General features: G+C 61.6%; 1 protein-coding gene across 4 annotated transcripts; it reads left to right on the forward strand.

Moving 5' to 3' along the window:
• Positions 1 to 2,609: 2,609 nt before the first annotated feature.
• Positions 2,610 to 14,228, forward strand: PDGFA (platelet derived growth factor subunit A). Of its 4 annotated transcripts, none has more exons than XM_049788695.1 (7): positions 2,610 to 2,770; positions 3,838 to 3,931; positions 4,883 to 4,975; positions 8,804 to 8,908; positions 9,605 to 9,792; positions 11,928 to 12,042; positions 13,519 to 14,228. In XM_049788695.1, exons 1-7 carry the CDS (start codon positions 2,696 to 2,698, stop codon positions 13,527 to 13,529), a joined length of 681 nt encoding a protein of 226 aa, XP_049644652.1. In that variant the 5' UTR covers positions 2,610 to 2,695; the 3' UTR covers positions 13,530 to 14,228. The 4 variants fall into 4 exon arrangements, with proteins under 4 accessions (XP_049644652.1, XP_049644653.1, XP_049644654.1 ...); XM_049788696.1 differs by having other exon boundaries at positions 2,635 to 2,770; positions 4,883 to 4,979; XM_049788697.1 differs by lacking the exon at positions 2,610 to 2,770 and adding an exon at positions 3,027 to 3,126 and having other exon boundaries at positions 4,883 to 4,979.
• Positions 14,229 to 14,679: the final 451 nt, after the last annotated feature.

A 14,679-nucleotide genomic window follows, 5' to 3' on the forward strand; every position in this document is an offset into this window, starting at 1 on the left:
AGTTCTTAATGGGACTAAAACCGCAGCATGGAGGCCCTCCTGGCTGGCTGTGTTGCCTGGCCTGGCTGCAAAGGCCCCGCGGTAGGCGAGGGTCTAATGAGGGCCTGCCAGGCGCTTTGATCTTCCAGGGGGCCCTGCCCACTCAGCGTGGCTGCCCCGGCTGGGAAAGCCTCTACGGAGGAGGGTGAGGTTTCGTCATGACAAATTACTCCGAGCTCCGCTCTGGCAGCCGTGCAGCCTGGCGTAGATGCTGCTGGGCCTCGGCATGGTTTGGGTCCGGCAAGCATTGCACAGCAAAGGCCTGGCCGGGCCCTGGTGGTGCAGGTGTGAGGCTCGGCCCAGCCCCAGGCAGCTTTGCATGCTTGGAGCTCCAGGGTGGAGACAGCAGGACAAGGACAAGGCCAAGGGGCAGAGGGCAGTCAGCAGTGAGCGGGCACCCCTCCCTGTCCCCTGCCCCTCAGGACGGGGATCAGGCGGGCGTAGGCTGCCACTGGCCACATTCTCCTCCTCCTCCTCTCCAGCTCAGGCCACACCGCCAGGCCTGAGTAATTCCACTGGGGCTATTAATAGAGCCGGGGGAAGGGGACGTTCAGGGCCACCTCATCCACGCCCGCTGCACCCTCCACCCTGCAAACAGAGCTGGGCTGATCCTCCCCATCCTTGTACATGGCGGGTGCTGGTTTCCCCATCCCTGTAAAGGGGGCTGGCCCTCTCCCTATCCAGGTTGATGAGGAAACTGGATTGACTCCCCCCGCCCCAGACCCGGCTGCAATGGGGGATAGGGTATTTGAGGGGACACCAGCGCACAGCCCACTGAGACACTTCTGTAGACACTTCTTAGGGGCTCTTTAGTATCGGCGCTTGCACTCCCCAATCTGGCCCTGCTCACCCAACTCACAGGCTCACACCACCACATCGGATGTGAAGGAGGTACTGGTCTCAGGACTGCCAATTTGGGGCTGCACTTTATTCTCTTCTTGTTTTGTTTTGGGGTCACACCCTGCGGCGCTCAGGGTTTACTCCTATCATCTCTGCCCTCAGGAATCATGCCTGTGCTCTGGGGAGTCTGCATGGGATGAAAGAGATGCCCTCCTGCTGTACAATGGCTCCGCCCCGGACTACACTTTCTCCCCCACCTAGCAGGAGGCTCCCCCTTCAGCCTAGGGGCCCTGTGGCTACCCGGGAAGCAGCAAAGACCCCACATGGCTGGGATCGGGGGTCCTGGGGCGGACGCAGGGTTGGGTTTGGTGATGTGTGTTTGGGGGTGCGGCCCGTCTCCATCCCGAGGTATATATTTAGCCTCGTTATCAAATGTTTGCATTGAACCGTGTGAACCGCCTAATAGCGGCTGCGAGTGAAACTCGATTCCGGGCATTGGGAGGCACGTGACCAGGTACTGGGCGAGCGCGCGGGCTGGGCAGGTGCACGCCCCCATCCCCCCCTGCGCATTAGCTCCTGCGCCCGCCTGGTCCAGGTGGTGGGGGGCCAGCCGAAGGGCCCCAGGTATGAGGGGGTGGCAGGCCCCGGAACCATGCACGCAGGTGCGTGTGGCCTCGCCCAACTTGGGGCTCCTTGGTGGTCACGGGCCCTCCACCCAGGGTTGTGTGGGCTCCTTCTCCGGGCTCCGCCCAGCGCCCAGAGCTCGGTTCGGGCCGGCCTCGGGGCCCGCTCCCCCAGGCGTCTGTCCAGGAGCAGCCAGACTCGCGCAGCCGCTGTTGTTTGGTCGCTATGGAGACGCGCAGGGTTTTATTTTTAATAGCTGCGGGCGATTAGAAGGTGCCCGCGCCGGCCCCCCACCCCACCCCACCCCACCTCACCCCACCCCACTCCGGCCCGGACGGGGCGCCCTGGGCCTTCCTCCCTAGACCTCGGCCCCCTTCGCCCTTGCTTGACCCGCGCCCACGGGATCCCTCTGAATGCTGCGCCCGGCTGCAAACTCGAACCGGGCGCCCCTGGGGGTGCCCCCCAAACGGTCCCGCTGCAGCGTGCAGGCCATGCTTCCCTAAAGGGATGCCCTGGGGGTGCCTCCTGCTGCTCTTCGAGGTCCAGCACCCTTTGGGCCCCCGGCAGGGGCGTCTGAAAGCACCGACGGTCCGGTCCGGTCCAGCGCGCAGTCCCTCCCCGGGGGGCCGCGACGGCTGTTGCCTGGGCGCACCAGGGCCGCCTCCCACGTGGTTCTCCCCGGCGCCGGACCCCCGGCAGGGTGTCGGCGAGGCGGGCTGGCTAGCAGGTGTTGGCGCCCCCAACCCAGGCGCCCGAGGGCCGGCTTTGAAATGCCCGGCTCGCCGGCTTGGCCCGCGGCGAGGCGAGGCGAGGCGAGGCGAGGCGAGGCGATGCAAGGCCGCCCGCGGGGCTGCTGCCTGCCTGCCTGCCTGCCAGGGCTGCCTTTGTGCGGCGGGGGCGGGCCACACTGGGCGGCCGCCCACCACCCACCTCCTGGGGCGTCGCTCAGCTCCCAGCGCCGCCGCCGCCGCCGCCGTCCACGTTGCGGTCCCCGAAGCGCTGGCGCCGCAGGGGCGCGGGCGGGCGGGCGAGCGCCGGGACCACCGAGGCCGGGCCGGGTCCCCCCTCCCGGCGCGCCGCGCCCCGGGTCGGAGGAGGTGGCGGCGCTCGGGGCCGACTCGGGGGGGCCCCCGCGCGCCCGCCCGTCTCGAGCTCCGCGGAGCTCCACGAGGCCGCTCTCCGGCACCTCGGAATGTGGGTGGGGACTCGAGTTGCTGGCGCCCCAGGCTCGGGATTCTGGGCGGGGGCGCGTGGCCACGGCCGCCAGGTGAGTGAGTGAGTGAGTGAGCCCGGGACGCGCTCCCCTCCTTTTATGGCCAGAGGGTGGGGGGAGGCCGGGCCGGGGCTCCGCGCGCCCGGGGCGGAGGCGGGGGCGGGGACCGGCTCTCTTTGCCCTTTTTGGCGTCGCGGCTCTGGGGCGCTGCCCTCTGCCGCCGCTGGGGCCCGGCTGGGGCGCTGGCTGCGGCTGCGGCGGCCGCCTGCCTCCCCCAATCCCGTCCGGTGCCTGCCGCAGGCTGCAGCTGGCACGGGCGGCGGGTGGGCGCGCGCGGGTGCGCGTGTGTGTGTGTGTGTCTGTGTGTGTGTGTGTGTGTGTGCCTGCGGCGGCCCCCGCGCGCTTCCGAGGTGCGGGTCCCGGGCCCCGGAATCTGGGGGAGGCGCGGGTGGAGGGAGGGCGCGGGGGAGGGGCGCCGGCGCCGCCGCTATAATCCCCCTCCCCGCCGCCGGCCGGCCCCACACACACACGCGCGCCCCGCGGAGCCCGCACCGGTCCGGAGAGCCGGGCCTGCCCGCTCCGCATCCGCAACCGCCTCCACCTTCTCCGCCTCCTCCTCCGCCTCCTCCTCCTCCTCTCCCGGCGCGGCCCTGCGCCTTCCTCGGGCCCGTGCGCGCCGCGCCGCGCTGCCCGACTCCGGCCCTCCGCGGAGGGCGGAGCGCGGCGCCGGAGCCCAGGGCGGGCGCGCCGCGGAGGGGCGCACGCAGGCCGCCGCCGGGCCGCGCCGTGCTGGGCCGCGCCGGGTCCTCCGGGCGGCGGCAACGGCGAGAGGAGGAGGCCGGAGAAGGGCGCGCGGGGGGCCGCGGGGAGGAGCGCGAACCCGAGCCCCGGGTGTCCGCACAGGTGATGGGCGGCGCGGTGGCGGCGGCCGCCTGGCTCCGGGGTCCCTGCGCAAATATGCGGAATGACCGGCCGGGGCGCTCCTGAAGCGCGCACGGAGGACGGACGGACAGACAGACAGACAGGCCCAGCCCCCGCCCGCCGTCCCCACCCCTGGCCGCGGCCCCCCGCGCCTACCCCGCGCGCTTCCCTGAGCATGGTCCTGCGTCTCGCCGCCACAGGAGCCCGGCTGCAGCGCCTCGGGACGCGGCGATGAGGACCTGGGCTTGCTTGCTGCTGCTCGGCTGCGGATGCCTCGCCCATGCCCTGGCCGAGGTGGGTGCAGCCGCGCGCCGGGCACTCGCGCGTGTGCGGGCGGCGGGCGGTGGAGTCTCTGTGGGTAGGTTGCAGACGGACGGACAGACGGACGGGCGGACGTTCCGACCTGGCTCTGTTTTCTGCCAAGCCCGAGTGTCTCTGTCTATCTGTCTGTCTGGTGAGTTTGCAGCGTGTGGCGTCGCCGCCTTGGAGAGGGGCGCACGAGTGGGGAGGAAAGTTCGGGGGGCGCGGGCAGGGCAGGGCAGGCAGGCCCGGGTGTAGGGCGCACGGGAAAGGGAAGGGAAGGGAAGGGAAGGGAAGGGGGCGTGTGCGCGCGCGCGGGGTGCGGGGTGGACCGGTTTGGTGGGCGCGGGGTGCGGGGCGTAGGGCGGGGCATGTGGGGCCCCCCGCAGCCCTAGGGCGCCGAGGCAGGCCCGGGGTACTGCTTACAGGTGGCCTCAAGGGGCCCCCCACATTTCCAACCAATCTAGGCTGTGCGCTCGCCGCCCCCCGCCGTGGGAATTTCGTGCCCAGTATCCCCCCCCACCCCTGGTCACCACCCCCCGACTCACTTTGGGGATGGGGAGGCGTGGGGGTGGCGCAGGCCCGGCCCGGGCAGGTTTAACCCAGTCCTGCCCGAGGTAGAGGGGGACCCTGTTCCCCACCCCCCAGCAGGGCCCGGGATTCCAGGGTGTGAAATTTAAACCCCGGGCGGGATTAAAGTCTTCGGGCTGCGTGACTGTCCTCGCTGGCCCGTGACGCATTTCAACTTGATGTTTCTGGAGGTGGATGTGGCCTGTTAAACCGGAGACTCCGGCGCCCCCGAACCCGGATCCGACATCGTAGGGGTTGGGGAGGCCGGCGGGGGGGGGGGTGTCTGAGGAGGGTGCCCCGCGCCGGCCTCTGATCTGCTGGCGGGGCGGTGGCACGCGCGCTGACCGTGTGCCCTGCCCGCCCGCCCGCCCGCAGGAGGCCGAGATTCCCCGCGAGCTGATCCAGCGCCTGGCACACAGTCAGATCCACAGCATCCGGGACCTGCAGCGGCTCCTGGACATTCACTCCGTAGGTAAATCGCGCCCCTTCCCGGGGTGGCCTGGGTGGCCTGGGTGGCCGGGCGCCCCCGCGGAGCGCACCGAAAGGTCAGAATCCAGTCCCGGGCCATAAAAGCTCAGGCGGATGAGTCAGGAGTTTCTCTTCCAATCATCACTTTCTCTCTGCTCCCGGGGATTGTTTTTGCATTTAAGGAAAAGGCGGCCGTGTGTCACGCAAAGTTCAGGAGGGCCGCGGGGCCGGCCAGGTGTGCAGCGGGCCATCAGCACAACGTTGCAGGGTGCCCCTTGGCCAGGCCCGCGCTGGACCTGCGAGGCTTTTCATGGTTGCTGGGGTGTAGGGCCAGGGGGGCTCCGAGCCCCAGCAGCCTAGGGTCTGCACAGGTGTTCCGGGCCCAAGTTAGGGGGGCGTAGGCAGCGACTACTCCCGCGGGCACCAGCAGGAGCCTTCCTGGTATCTTGGGGGCGCCTTTCTAGATCACAGGGTTGCCTAGTGGGAGGTTGGTCTGGCAGTGCCTACTGCCTAGAAACCCTGAGCTCCCGAAGCCTCGCTTCAGGGCCCAGCTGTGAGGTCAGTACCGAGTTGCCTGGAAGGAAGATTTTTCTGCCCCTGCAGAAGGGCAGGGGGTGGGGAATTAAGTAAAATCACATGCTCGAGTCATTTGGAAATTTGTACCTAATTATGGTGGTGGGGAGGTCTGAGCTATTTTCATTTCATGCCAAAGCCATTTCTAGAAAGGCCCTTGGTTTCTGCAGGGTTTCTTGACCCGGGAAATCCTTCAGCTGATCCTTATCAGGAAGGGTAGAATTTCAGCGGGAGATGAGCATTGGAGAGAGAGAGAGAGACAGAAAGACAGAGTGGGGAGAGAGAGAGAGAGAGAGAGAGAGTGTGTGTGTGTGTGTGTGTGTGTGTGTGTGTTGTGTTCTGTGCATGTGGGATTCTAGGAGTGATTGTGTACTTTGTGGGACTCTGGAGTCTGTATGTGAGTGTATGGGGTTGTGGGATGGGACTGGTATATGTGAGACCTTGGGGTGTGATTTTTGTAGATGTGTGAGACTGGGGTGTGTTTTTGTGGGTGTGACTGTCTGAGACTTTGAAGTCTTTCAGGGTGAGACTGTGGTTATGTATGTCAGAGTTTTGGGGGGTGACTGGTTGTGTGTATGTGTGGGGGACTTTGGGGGTGTAACTGTGATTGTGTGTGAGATTTTGGGGGTCTGACTGTGAGACTTTGAGGTATGACTGGTTGTGTGTGGTGAGACTTTGGGCTTGTGACTTTGTGATTGTGTGAGAGACTTTGGGGATTTGACTGGTTGTGTGTGAGACTTTGGGGGTGTGACACTGTGTGTTGGACTTTGGGGTGTGACTGGTTGTATGACAGACTTTGGAGGTGTGACTAGTTATGTGAGAGACTTGGGCTTGTGACTGGTTGGATGAGAGAATTTGGGGGCTTTACTGTATGTGTGTGTGAGACTGGGGGAGAGACTGTGTATGAGACTTTGGAGGTGTGACTGTTTGAGACTTTGGGATGTGACTGGTTGTTTGAAACATGGATGTGTGTGTGTGACTTTGGGGATGTGACTGTGATTATGTGTGTGTGAAACTCTGGGGTGTGACTGGCTGTGTGTGAGACTTTGGGGAAGTGACTGGATGCATGAGAGACTTGGAGGTGTGCGTGGGGCCTGGTCTGTTCAGGGCTTGGCTGGAAGCACTTGCCTGGTACTGGTGGTCCCTGAGGTCTGGAATAGAGGCCTGGAGGCCTAGCCTGGCAGCAAAGGGGCCTGGGGAGGAGCCTTGGGAAATGCACCATTCACCCCCTGGGGCTCTTTCTTATTCCAGTCCCTGTGCTCCGCCCCACCCCACGGGGTGCCTTGAGCTGGTGAGGCTTTCCTGGCCTGCCCCAGCCCCCCACACCAGCTCTGCCCCATCTGTCCAACTGTAGGGAAAGGGCCTTGAAGGCTTTTCTTGCTTCGTTGACTAGGAGGGGTGGGCTTGGTGCTTGTCGGGGCAGGGTGAGGGGGGCTTCCCAAGTTGGGACCCCAGAGGAGTGTGTGGGCAGGAAATATGGGCATCTTTGTCTGCAGTTAGTTTCTGGAGATTTCACTCTCCAACACTCTGCTAAGCCTCAAGGTGCCCTTCTAGGGTTAGGCTGAGGCTGCTTGTATGTATTTTGGGTTTTGGTCACACCCACCAGTGTTCATAGGCGATTCTCATTTCTGGCTGGTGGTGCTCAGGAGACCATGTGGACAGGGGAGTGACCCTGAGTTCGGGCTTTGAGTCATCTCCCGGCTCCCCAGTCCTGTTCTTGAATAAGTTTCTCCCTTAAGAGGGCAGAGCTTGGTGACCAGCGTTCAGGCCCTGTGGGCAGCTGCACTCATGTCACAGGCATGACACAGACACGGAACAGGGTCCTAAGTTGGCACATCCATTCTGTGAGATTTGTAGTTGTGTAGCTTTGTGGCTGTAAGACCCATGGCTTGGGTCAGGCCCTGTCCCCACCTGCCAGAGAATCCCACTGAGCCTATATAGGTGCCACAGGCCCAGGGTCTTATTGCTGTGGGCTGCTTTGAGGTATAGGGACCAGTGTGTTTGGGTGACCAGGAGCTGGGCTTGCCTGCCTGGTGCAGAGAGGCATGGAGGTCAGAGCTTTGTCCTCATGCCCCAGGGGACCTCCCAGCCCAAAGGGAACTGAATGGCAGGAGTTCAGCAGTGCTGCCTGGGGGAGGGGGGGTCTAGTGCCCCAAAACTGTGCACTGAGTCTTGAGGCCACCACAGTGTAGACATGTGGGTCACTGTGTGTTGCTGCTGCATGGGGGCCATGGTCTCAGCAGGATGGCTTGTGCCAGGCCCTGCACACCTCCCAGTAGCTGAGATCCCCTGTAGCGGGTGGCACTGGGAGACAGCAGCATGGGGCATGAGTCACAATTGTCACTTTTCTGTGAAAAAGCTTCTCAGAGCAGTTGGCCCTGGGAAATTCCTGCTGCATGAGCACTTCTGTTCCGAGCTTATTTTGGGTCTCAGAGGAAAGGGACATTGTGCCCTGGGAACGGGATGCAGGCCATGCTGTGTCTCTGGTGTGGGACTACCAGCTGGGCTGGGCTCTGTGATGGGCTGCAGGCAGGACAGGGTTTTTCTTACAGCCTCTCAGCAGGTGTCTGGAGGGGGGGCGGCATGCGAGACCATCCATCAGGTGGAGCTATGCCTAGGTTGGGTTGGTATAGGTGGCACCGTTGGTCCCCAGATCCTCAAGAGAGGGATGGAGCAGGTTGGGGTGTGGTGTGGTCTGGGGCAGAGGCCCCTCCCTCTGCCATGGCTTTATCTTGCCCATGCACTAGGCCTTGCCCTGTGAGGTCACTTCAGGGTTTCCAGGGAGGGGCTGCAGCTCTGCCAAGTCCTTTGAGGGGAATCTCTGAGTGGAGGGCCTTGAGAGGTCTTGTAGGGGTTCTATGAAGAGAGTCTCTGCGGGGAGTCTGTAATGGGGTATTGAGTGGTCCTGTGAGGGAAGTCTCTGAAGGCAAGGGCCTGTGATGTGACTTGAAGGGTCCTATGCAGGGTCCTAAGGGTCCTGTGAGGGATTTGGGGAAGTCTTGTGAGGGGTCCTGTGAGGGGTCTGGGGGTCCTGCCTGAGCTATCTGAGCTGGGTGCTGGGTTGTTGGTTCTGGGGCCAGCGAGTGGGGAATGAAGGGTATCATCTGCTGCCCCTCCTCACAGGTGAGTCTTTGGTCTTTAGCACACCTGGAGCCCTATGTGGGTGTGGGGGTCCCCGGGGCATCTGAGCAGTGGCTCTGTGCCTGGAGTATGGGGGGTGGGCCGCCGGTCTCCATCCTCCCCTTCTCATTGCAGGGGCTGAGGATGGTCTGGAGGCCCGAGTGAGCTCCCCCAGGGGCCGCGCGGCCTGGGATGCCCCTGAGAAGCGGCCCGTGCCTGTGCGGAGGAAGAGGAGCATCGGTAAGGCCGTGGCGGGTCAGGGCAGGGCCTGGGCACCCCTCGGGTCCCGGAGACAAAGGGCAGCCTGCTGGGGCCTTTCCAGGAGCTGCGGCGTCATAAATTCCTCAGCTCCCTTCTTGTCGGGGCCTGTTCTCTGAGGCCTCCCTGGAAAACGTGGTGCCGAGTTTCCATCTGTCATGTGGGGCCCCTGCGCCTGGCAGGATGGGGAACAGTCCCTCTCCACCCCGCACCCCTGCACACACAGCCCAGCGTGGGGCACTGACTGGACCGTGTCCACCCCGCCCAGCCCTGCCCTGTCTGGGAGCCTCTGAGGGACGTGGCGTTGGCCTTGTGCCCTCCGTGCTGTGGAACTTGGGGAGGCTGTAGAGCCTCTGAGTGAGTCCAGTGGGGGGGAGATAGACCCCTTTTTTGCACACCCACTGTACCCCTTGTTTCCCCTGTCCCTAGCACCTGCAATGTGAGGACAGAGCAGCCTCGAATTCTTGGCCCTCTGTGGGCATGTGACCACCTCTGGACCTTGAGGGTCCAGTCTTCCCAGCCCCCAGGCCCACTTGCATCTTGTCCACCTCCTGCTTTGTTTTTCTGTGGCCTGTAAATACTGGGAGCTGCTGCTGCAGAGACAGCCGTGGGGATGGGGGGCAGCATGGTGCAGAGGTGCAGGGAGCTGAGCCTGCACTCACAGGCTGTCTCCTACAGAAGAAGCTGTCCCCGCCCTCTGCAAAGCCAGGACGGTCATCTACGAGATTCCCCGGAGCCAGGTGGACCCCACATCTGCCAACTTCCTGATCTGGCCGCCGTGCGTGGAGGTGAGACGCTGCACCGGCTGCTGCAACACCAGCAGCGTCAGGTGCCAGCCGTCCCGCGTGCAGCACCGCAGCGTCAAGGTGAGCCGCCCACTGGACCCCTGGCCCTCGTCACTACATGTCTTGCTCTCTGCTTTATGGGGTGAAGTCCCAGGGAGACCCCGAGTTGGGGCTGAGCCTCCAGTGTCAGATTTGGAGACCCTGGGTACACGTTAATGGGAAGGATGTGAGGGGTCTTCACTCTCCTGGGGAGCCCTAGGCCCCAACCCCCAAGGGGTAGGCCCAGCTGTGACTTCCCTACAGGTTTGGGGTGCCAGCCAGGGACCCCAAATTCTTATCCAGGTGTGGGTGTGTGGAAACTGTGCCCCTCCCCTGCCTGCCTTCAGGGCAGCATTGGAAGCCCAGTAGTATCTGGGGGCTGCTTGTCCCGGGTCCCCTCGGGGTCCCATGAGCCCTGGGCAAGGAATCCTCGGGCGCAGTCGGCGCCGGCAGCCACTTGAGAGGAGAAGGCACTTCAGACCCACAACTGCCCGCCTGGCTCTGAGTAAGCAAATTCCACGCCGCTTGCCCTCGCAGAGGCCCAGACAGACACTCCCTGGGGACATGAGGTGTGTCCCTAAGGGTCAGCCCACCCGCCCCTGCCACATGGCCCCACCAGCCTCCATTCATTCTGTCTGTCAGGACAGATGTGCACTGAGGTGCTCCAGGGGCGGTGCTCATTCTCCCCTCGCCCCACGGGGACATCAGCCCTGCTGGTCCCTGGACCTCAGGCCCTGGGGCCCCTCGCTGGACAAGGAGGTTCTGAGGAGGAGGAAAGGTTGACAGGAACTGGGAGCCCACTGTGGCCACATGCACAGCCCCCACTGTCCAGGGTAGGGCTAGCATCGGGCATCAACCTGGCCGCTTCCTGCTTCTCTGGCCACTTGTAGACGCATCTATCAGGGAGGGGTGGTCTGGCTGTTGCGACCTTGGGTTAAGTAGTATAGACTCAGCCCATCCCTACGGTTTGACATGCTGAGTCCACATGGTCTGGCTCCTGTCCCTGCAGCCTGGGTTCCCAGGGTCTGTGGTCTGTGGGTGAGACCTGGTCAGTGTCTGGGCTCTGAGGGTCCCTGAACTAGAAAGGCTATGGTCCTCGACCAGGCAGGGATTCTTGTCCCTTTCTGCTCAAAGTCCAGGCCGGACAGCTTGTGATGCCGCCTTGGCTCTGAGATCAAGCAGTGAGGTCAGAGGGGTGACCAGAACCATATGGGGATCCATGTAAGTCTGGGACATACAGGGACCAAGGACTGGTGGTGAGCAGAGGCCCATGGCAGGGCCAGGAATTCTCAGGCAGACAGCAGCGCTACTGTGCGGGTCAGTCCCAGCTCTGTCTGCTTCCCTTGATAAAGCCAGTAAAGCCCATGTCTGAGGAATCACTCCAGGACAGGACTGGCCAGGATCATCCTGCATAGGAACTAGGTGGGGTGCATGTAGACCATGGAACCTCTGTCTAGCCAGCCCACCTGCAAGGCCCGGGAGGGGAGAGGCAGTGCCAGGGGCTGACCCAGATTCCCCACCTGCAACTGCCCAAGATGGGTCCCTACTGCCTGTCAGAGCTGTGTAGGCATATGGCCCTATGTCTGAGACCCCCGCTGCCCAGCTCTGCCACCTGGTGGAGGGGCCTGGATCCTCCTGGACTCGTCCCTGCAGGCACTGTCTGCCCCTTCACGGGCTCTGGTTAAGCATTAACATGCCTCTTGACCACCGTGTCTGGGTTAGCCTGTGGCCAGCCTGCTCGTGCCCTGGTGTGAGGCCCCAGAGAAGCGAGAAAGAGGCCCCACATTCAGTCCATCTTGTCACGAGGTCTGCACCCACATCCCACTCCCAAACCTGACATAGTCCCTTGGGCTTCTATCTCAGCCTGGGCTTGGGCCTGCGCAGCAGCATTATCGCTTCAAGCCATGCTGGTTGTAGCTGGGATACTGGTCCCTGATGTGGTGTTAGCAGGTGCAGGTGTGGGAGCATGCATGTGTGTTTTACATGTGTGCAGACATGCCTCAGGTGTCCAAGTCACATGTGTGAATCTTCCTATGTCTGTCTCTACGTTTGTAGGTGTAGAAGTATATCTGTGTGTCTTGTAGGTCATCTATATCCATGTGTCTCTGTAGATCATCAGTGTGTATCGTGTTTCTGTACCCGTGCTGGTAGGGGGGCTCACAGCCGCTGTATTGCAGGTGGCCAAAGTAGAGTACATCCGGAAGCGGCCCAAGCTAAAGGAGGTGCAGGTGCGGCTGGAGGAGCACCTGGAATGCAGCTGCGCCAGTGCCGACTTCCGGGAGGAGGAGGCAGGTGAGCACTGTGCAGCGAGCAGCAGGCCAGCAGGCAGCCGGGGTGTTCCCAGTAAGGCAGCTGGGCACGGGAGCAGCAATACCCAGGCCCACTCACCCTCGCTGCCCTTCTGTTGGCAGGAAGGCCTAGGGAGGCAGGTAAAAGACGGAAAAGGAAAAGGTTAAAGCCCTCCTAAGGCGGCATCCAGGTAGGAGCAGCAGGCCTGGCCCAGGACTTGCCAATCACTGCCTGGCTGGGCGAGGGCGGGCTGATCATCTGCCAATCACAGACTGGCTGGGCGGGTACCGACTGATTATCAGCCAATCACTCCTTAGCTGGGCGGGGCTAATTTTTCTTAACTGGCCATGTTGATTCTCCCTTAACTGGGTGGGCGCTAACTGATCATCCACCAATCACGCCTTAACTGGGCGGGCATTGGCTGAACATATTCCATTCACTCCTTAGCTGGGCATGGCTGATTATGCCTTAACTGGCTGGCGCTGTCTAATCATCATCCAATCATTCCTTAGCTGGGTGGGTGCTGGCTATCATCCACCAATCACTCCATAATTAAGCTGGCACTGCCAGATCATCCAATCACTTCTTAGCTAGACAGGCGCTGGCTGATCATCCAATCACCAATCATACCATACCTGTGCAGCATAGACAGGTCTGATTGGCCTGCTCACCTCTGGGTTTCCTGATACCTTTATTTCTCCGGTTGATGTCTGATTGTTGGGGAGACACCCCGCCCCCCTTTGCAGGTCACCTACCTCATTTGAGAGGGATAAAAACAACAGGGTAAACAGACAATAGATAAGGTGGGTGGGCCAGAATGGAACATAAAATTGTTTTTAAATCAGTTTTTGCCTAGTGTGCTGGGAATTGTGTTAGAAAAGGAAGTTTAAAAAAAAAGAAAAGGAAGTTTTGAGGTACCAGGGCCCCCCTTCTATCCAGGACTGGTGGCCTCCATCTTCAGTGTTGCCTCATGGTCCAGGGTGGCTGAGAAAGCTCAAGCCATCACACCTGTGCTCCATGTGGAGAGAAAGTAAGGTCGGAAGAGGGGCCAAAGAACTCCCTGGGAGAAGGCCCTGTCGTTGCTACATGGATGACAGGGACTTTTAGAAGGGCCTGCTGTTTCTCCCAAAGAAGTGGGATGTAGGCTGCCTGTGTCCTGTGGGAGACATTGATGGCAGGGGGTCCCGCAGCTGCCCCAAGTGGAGTATATGCACCCCCCAGGAGGCGGCACCACGTTCCAGCCTGTGAGGTGACTGGGCAGGCCCATGGGTGCTCTGTGCCCCTGAGTCCAAGATGGATCCTGCCTCGCCGTGTCCAGAAACACCCCTACCTGGAACAGAGAGGGAGGTGGGGGAGGCGGGGCTCCTTCTGCTTCATGCTCAAGTCCAGGGAACTCTGGAGCCTGGGTGCCCCGGGAGGTGGGGCGTGTCCCATGTCCCGTGGCAGTCCCCTCAGCCCACACCTGTCTCTTTCTTGCAGATGTGAGGTGAGAATGAACCAGCAGCCCTTTCCCGGGACACGGATGTACATGGCGTGTTACATTCCTGAACCTTCGACGAACGGTGCTCACTGCCGGCCGCGCTTTGTTCTCCCCTGTGAAAACTGTCCCGGCGAGTCCCCCATGGGGCACAGAGAACAGTGCCCGTTTGTTGGTGGGACATCAGAGCGAGCATTGTGGCGCTCGGCGGAACAGTGAGCCTTCCTTGTCAAAAGCACGGGCCAGCGCAAGCCGGACTGAGTCACAGAGTAACTCAGCGGCTGCCGGCCGAGGACGGAGGCGGAGGCATCTCTGCGAACTGGACGCGTGTCTAGGGCGGCCACAGGTGCTTTTGCCAAGGACGCAGGGCTGCTTCCCAGACGGACAACGCGGACGGATGGATGGAAGGATGGACGGTGCTGAGGGCCCGCCTGTGTACACAGAACCTTTCCCGAGAGCCTTAAGTGTTTGTTTTTTTTTTACACCATAAAGTGATTATTATTCAGCTTTCCTTTTTACTCTTTGCCTAGCTTTATTTTTCCTTTTTTTTTCTTCCTTTTTTTTAAAAAACAAAACAAAACAAAACTCCCTCTCGGATGACATTTCGCCAGTAACACGAGGCCGCTGTGGGCAGCGGACTGCATCTTCCCTAGCAGGACGCACATGAGCTGTATTCAAATAAACGTGTGGCCTACCCAGCCGGGCACCACTACCCGAGTGTTTCTGCCTCTCTGTCTTGCCCTGGGCCCCCTGTTCCCGGCTTCCCCCTAGGAAGCTGCTTCCAGAGAGCCACGCAGGCACCCCCCTTCGGACTCCACCCCCATCTGCCCACCTGCCCGCCTGAGGTCGCTCCCTGCTGCTGCCAACTTCGGACAGAACAAAATTCTTTATTTTTGGTAACATGTTCTTTGTTACGTGTACTCCGTGGAATTGTGCGTGTGTGTCATTTTATTTTGTAAAAGTGAATTTGTATTTTTATCTAATATTACCACTTTTATATACACCTGAGAACCTGCTATGTTTTCTTTTTCTTCTTTATTTTTCCTCCTCCTTTTTTTTCTTTTTCTTTTTTTTTTTTTTTTTTTTTTTTGCTATTGTTCTGAACCAAATGAAAATACAGCCCAGCTGCAGTAGAAGTGCTCTATGCTCTGTTTCCTGGTTTA

This window comes from Suncus etruscus, chromosome 15 (genome assembly GCF_024139225.1).
Source record: "Suncus etruscus isolate mSunEtr1 chromosome 15, mSunEtr1.pri.cur, whole genome shotgun sequence".
Taxonomy (NCBI): domain Eukaryota; kingdom Metazoa; phylum Chordata; class Mammalia; order Eulipotyphla; family Soricidae; genus Suncus; species Suncus etruscus.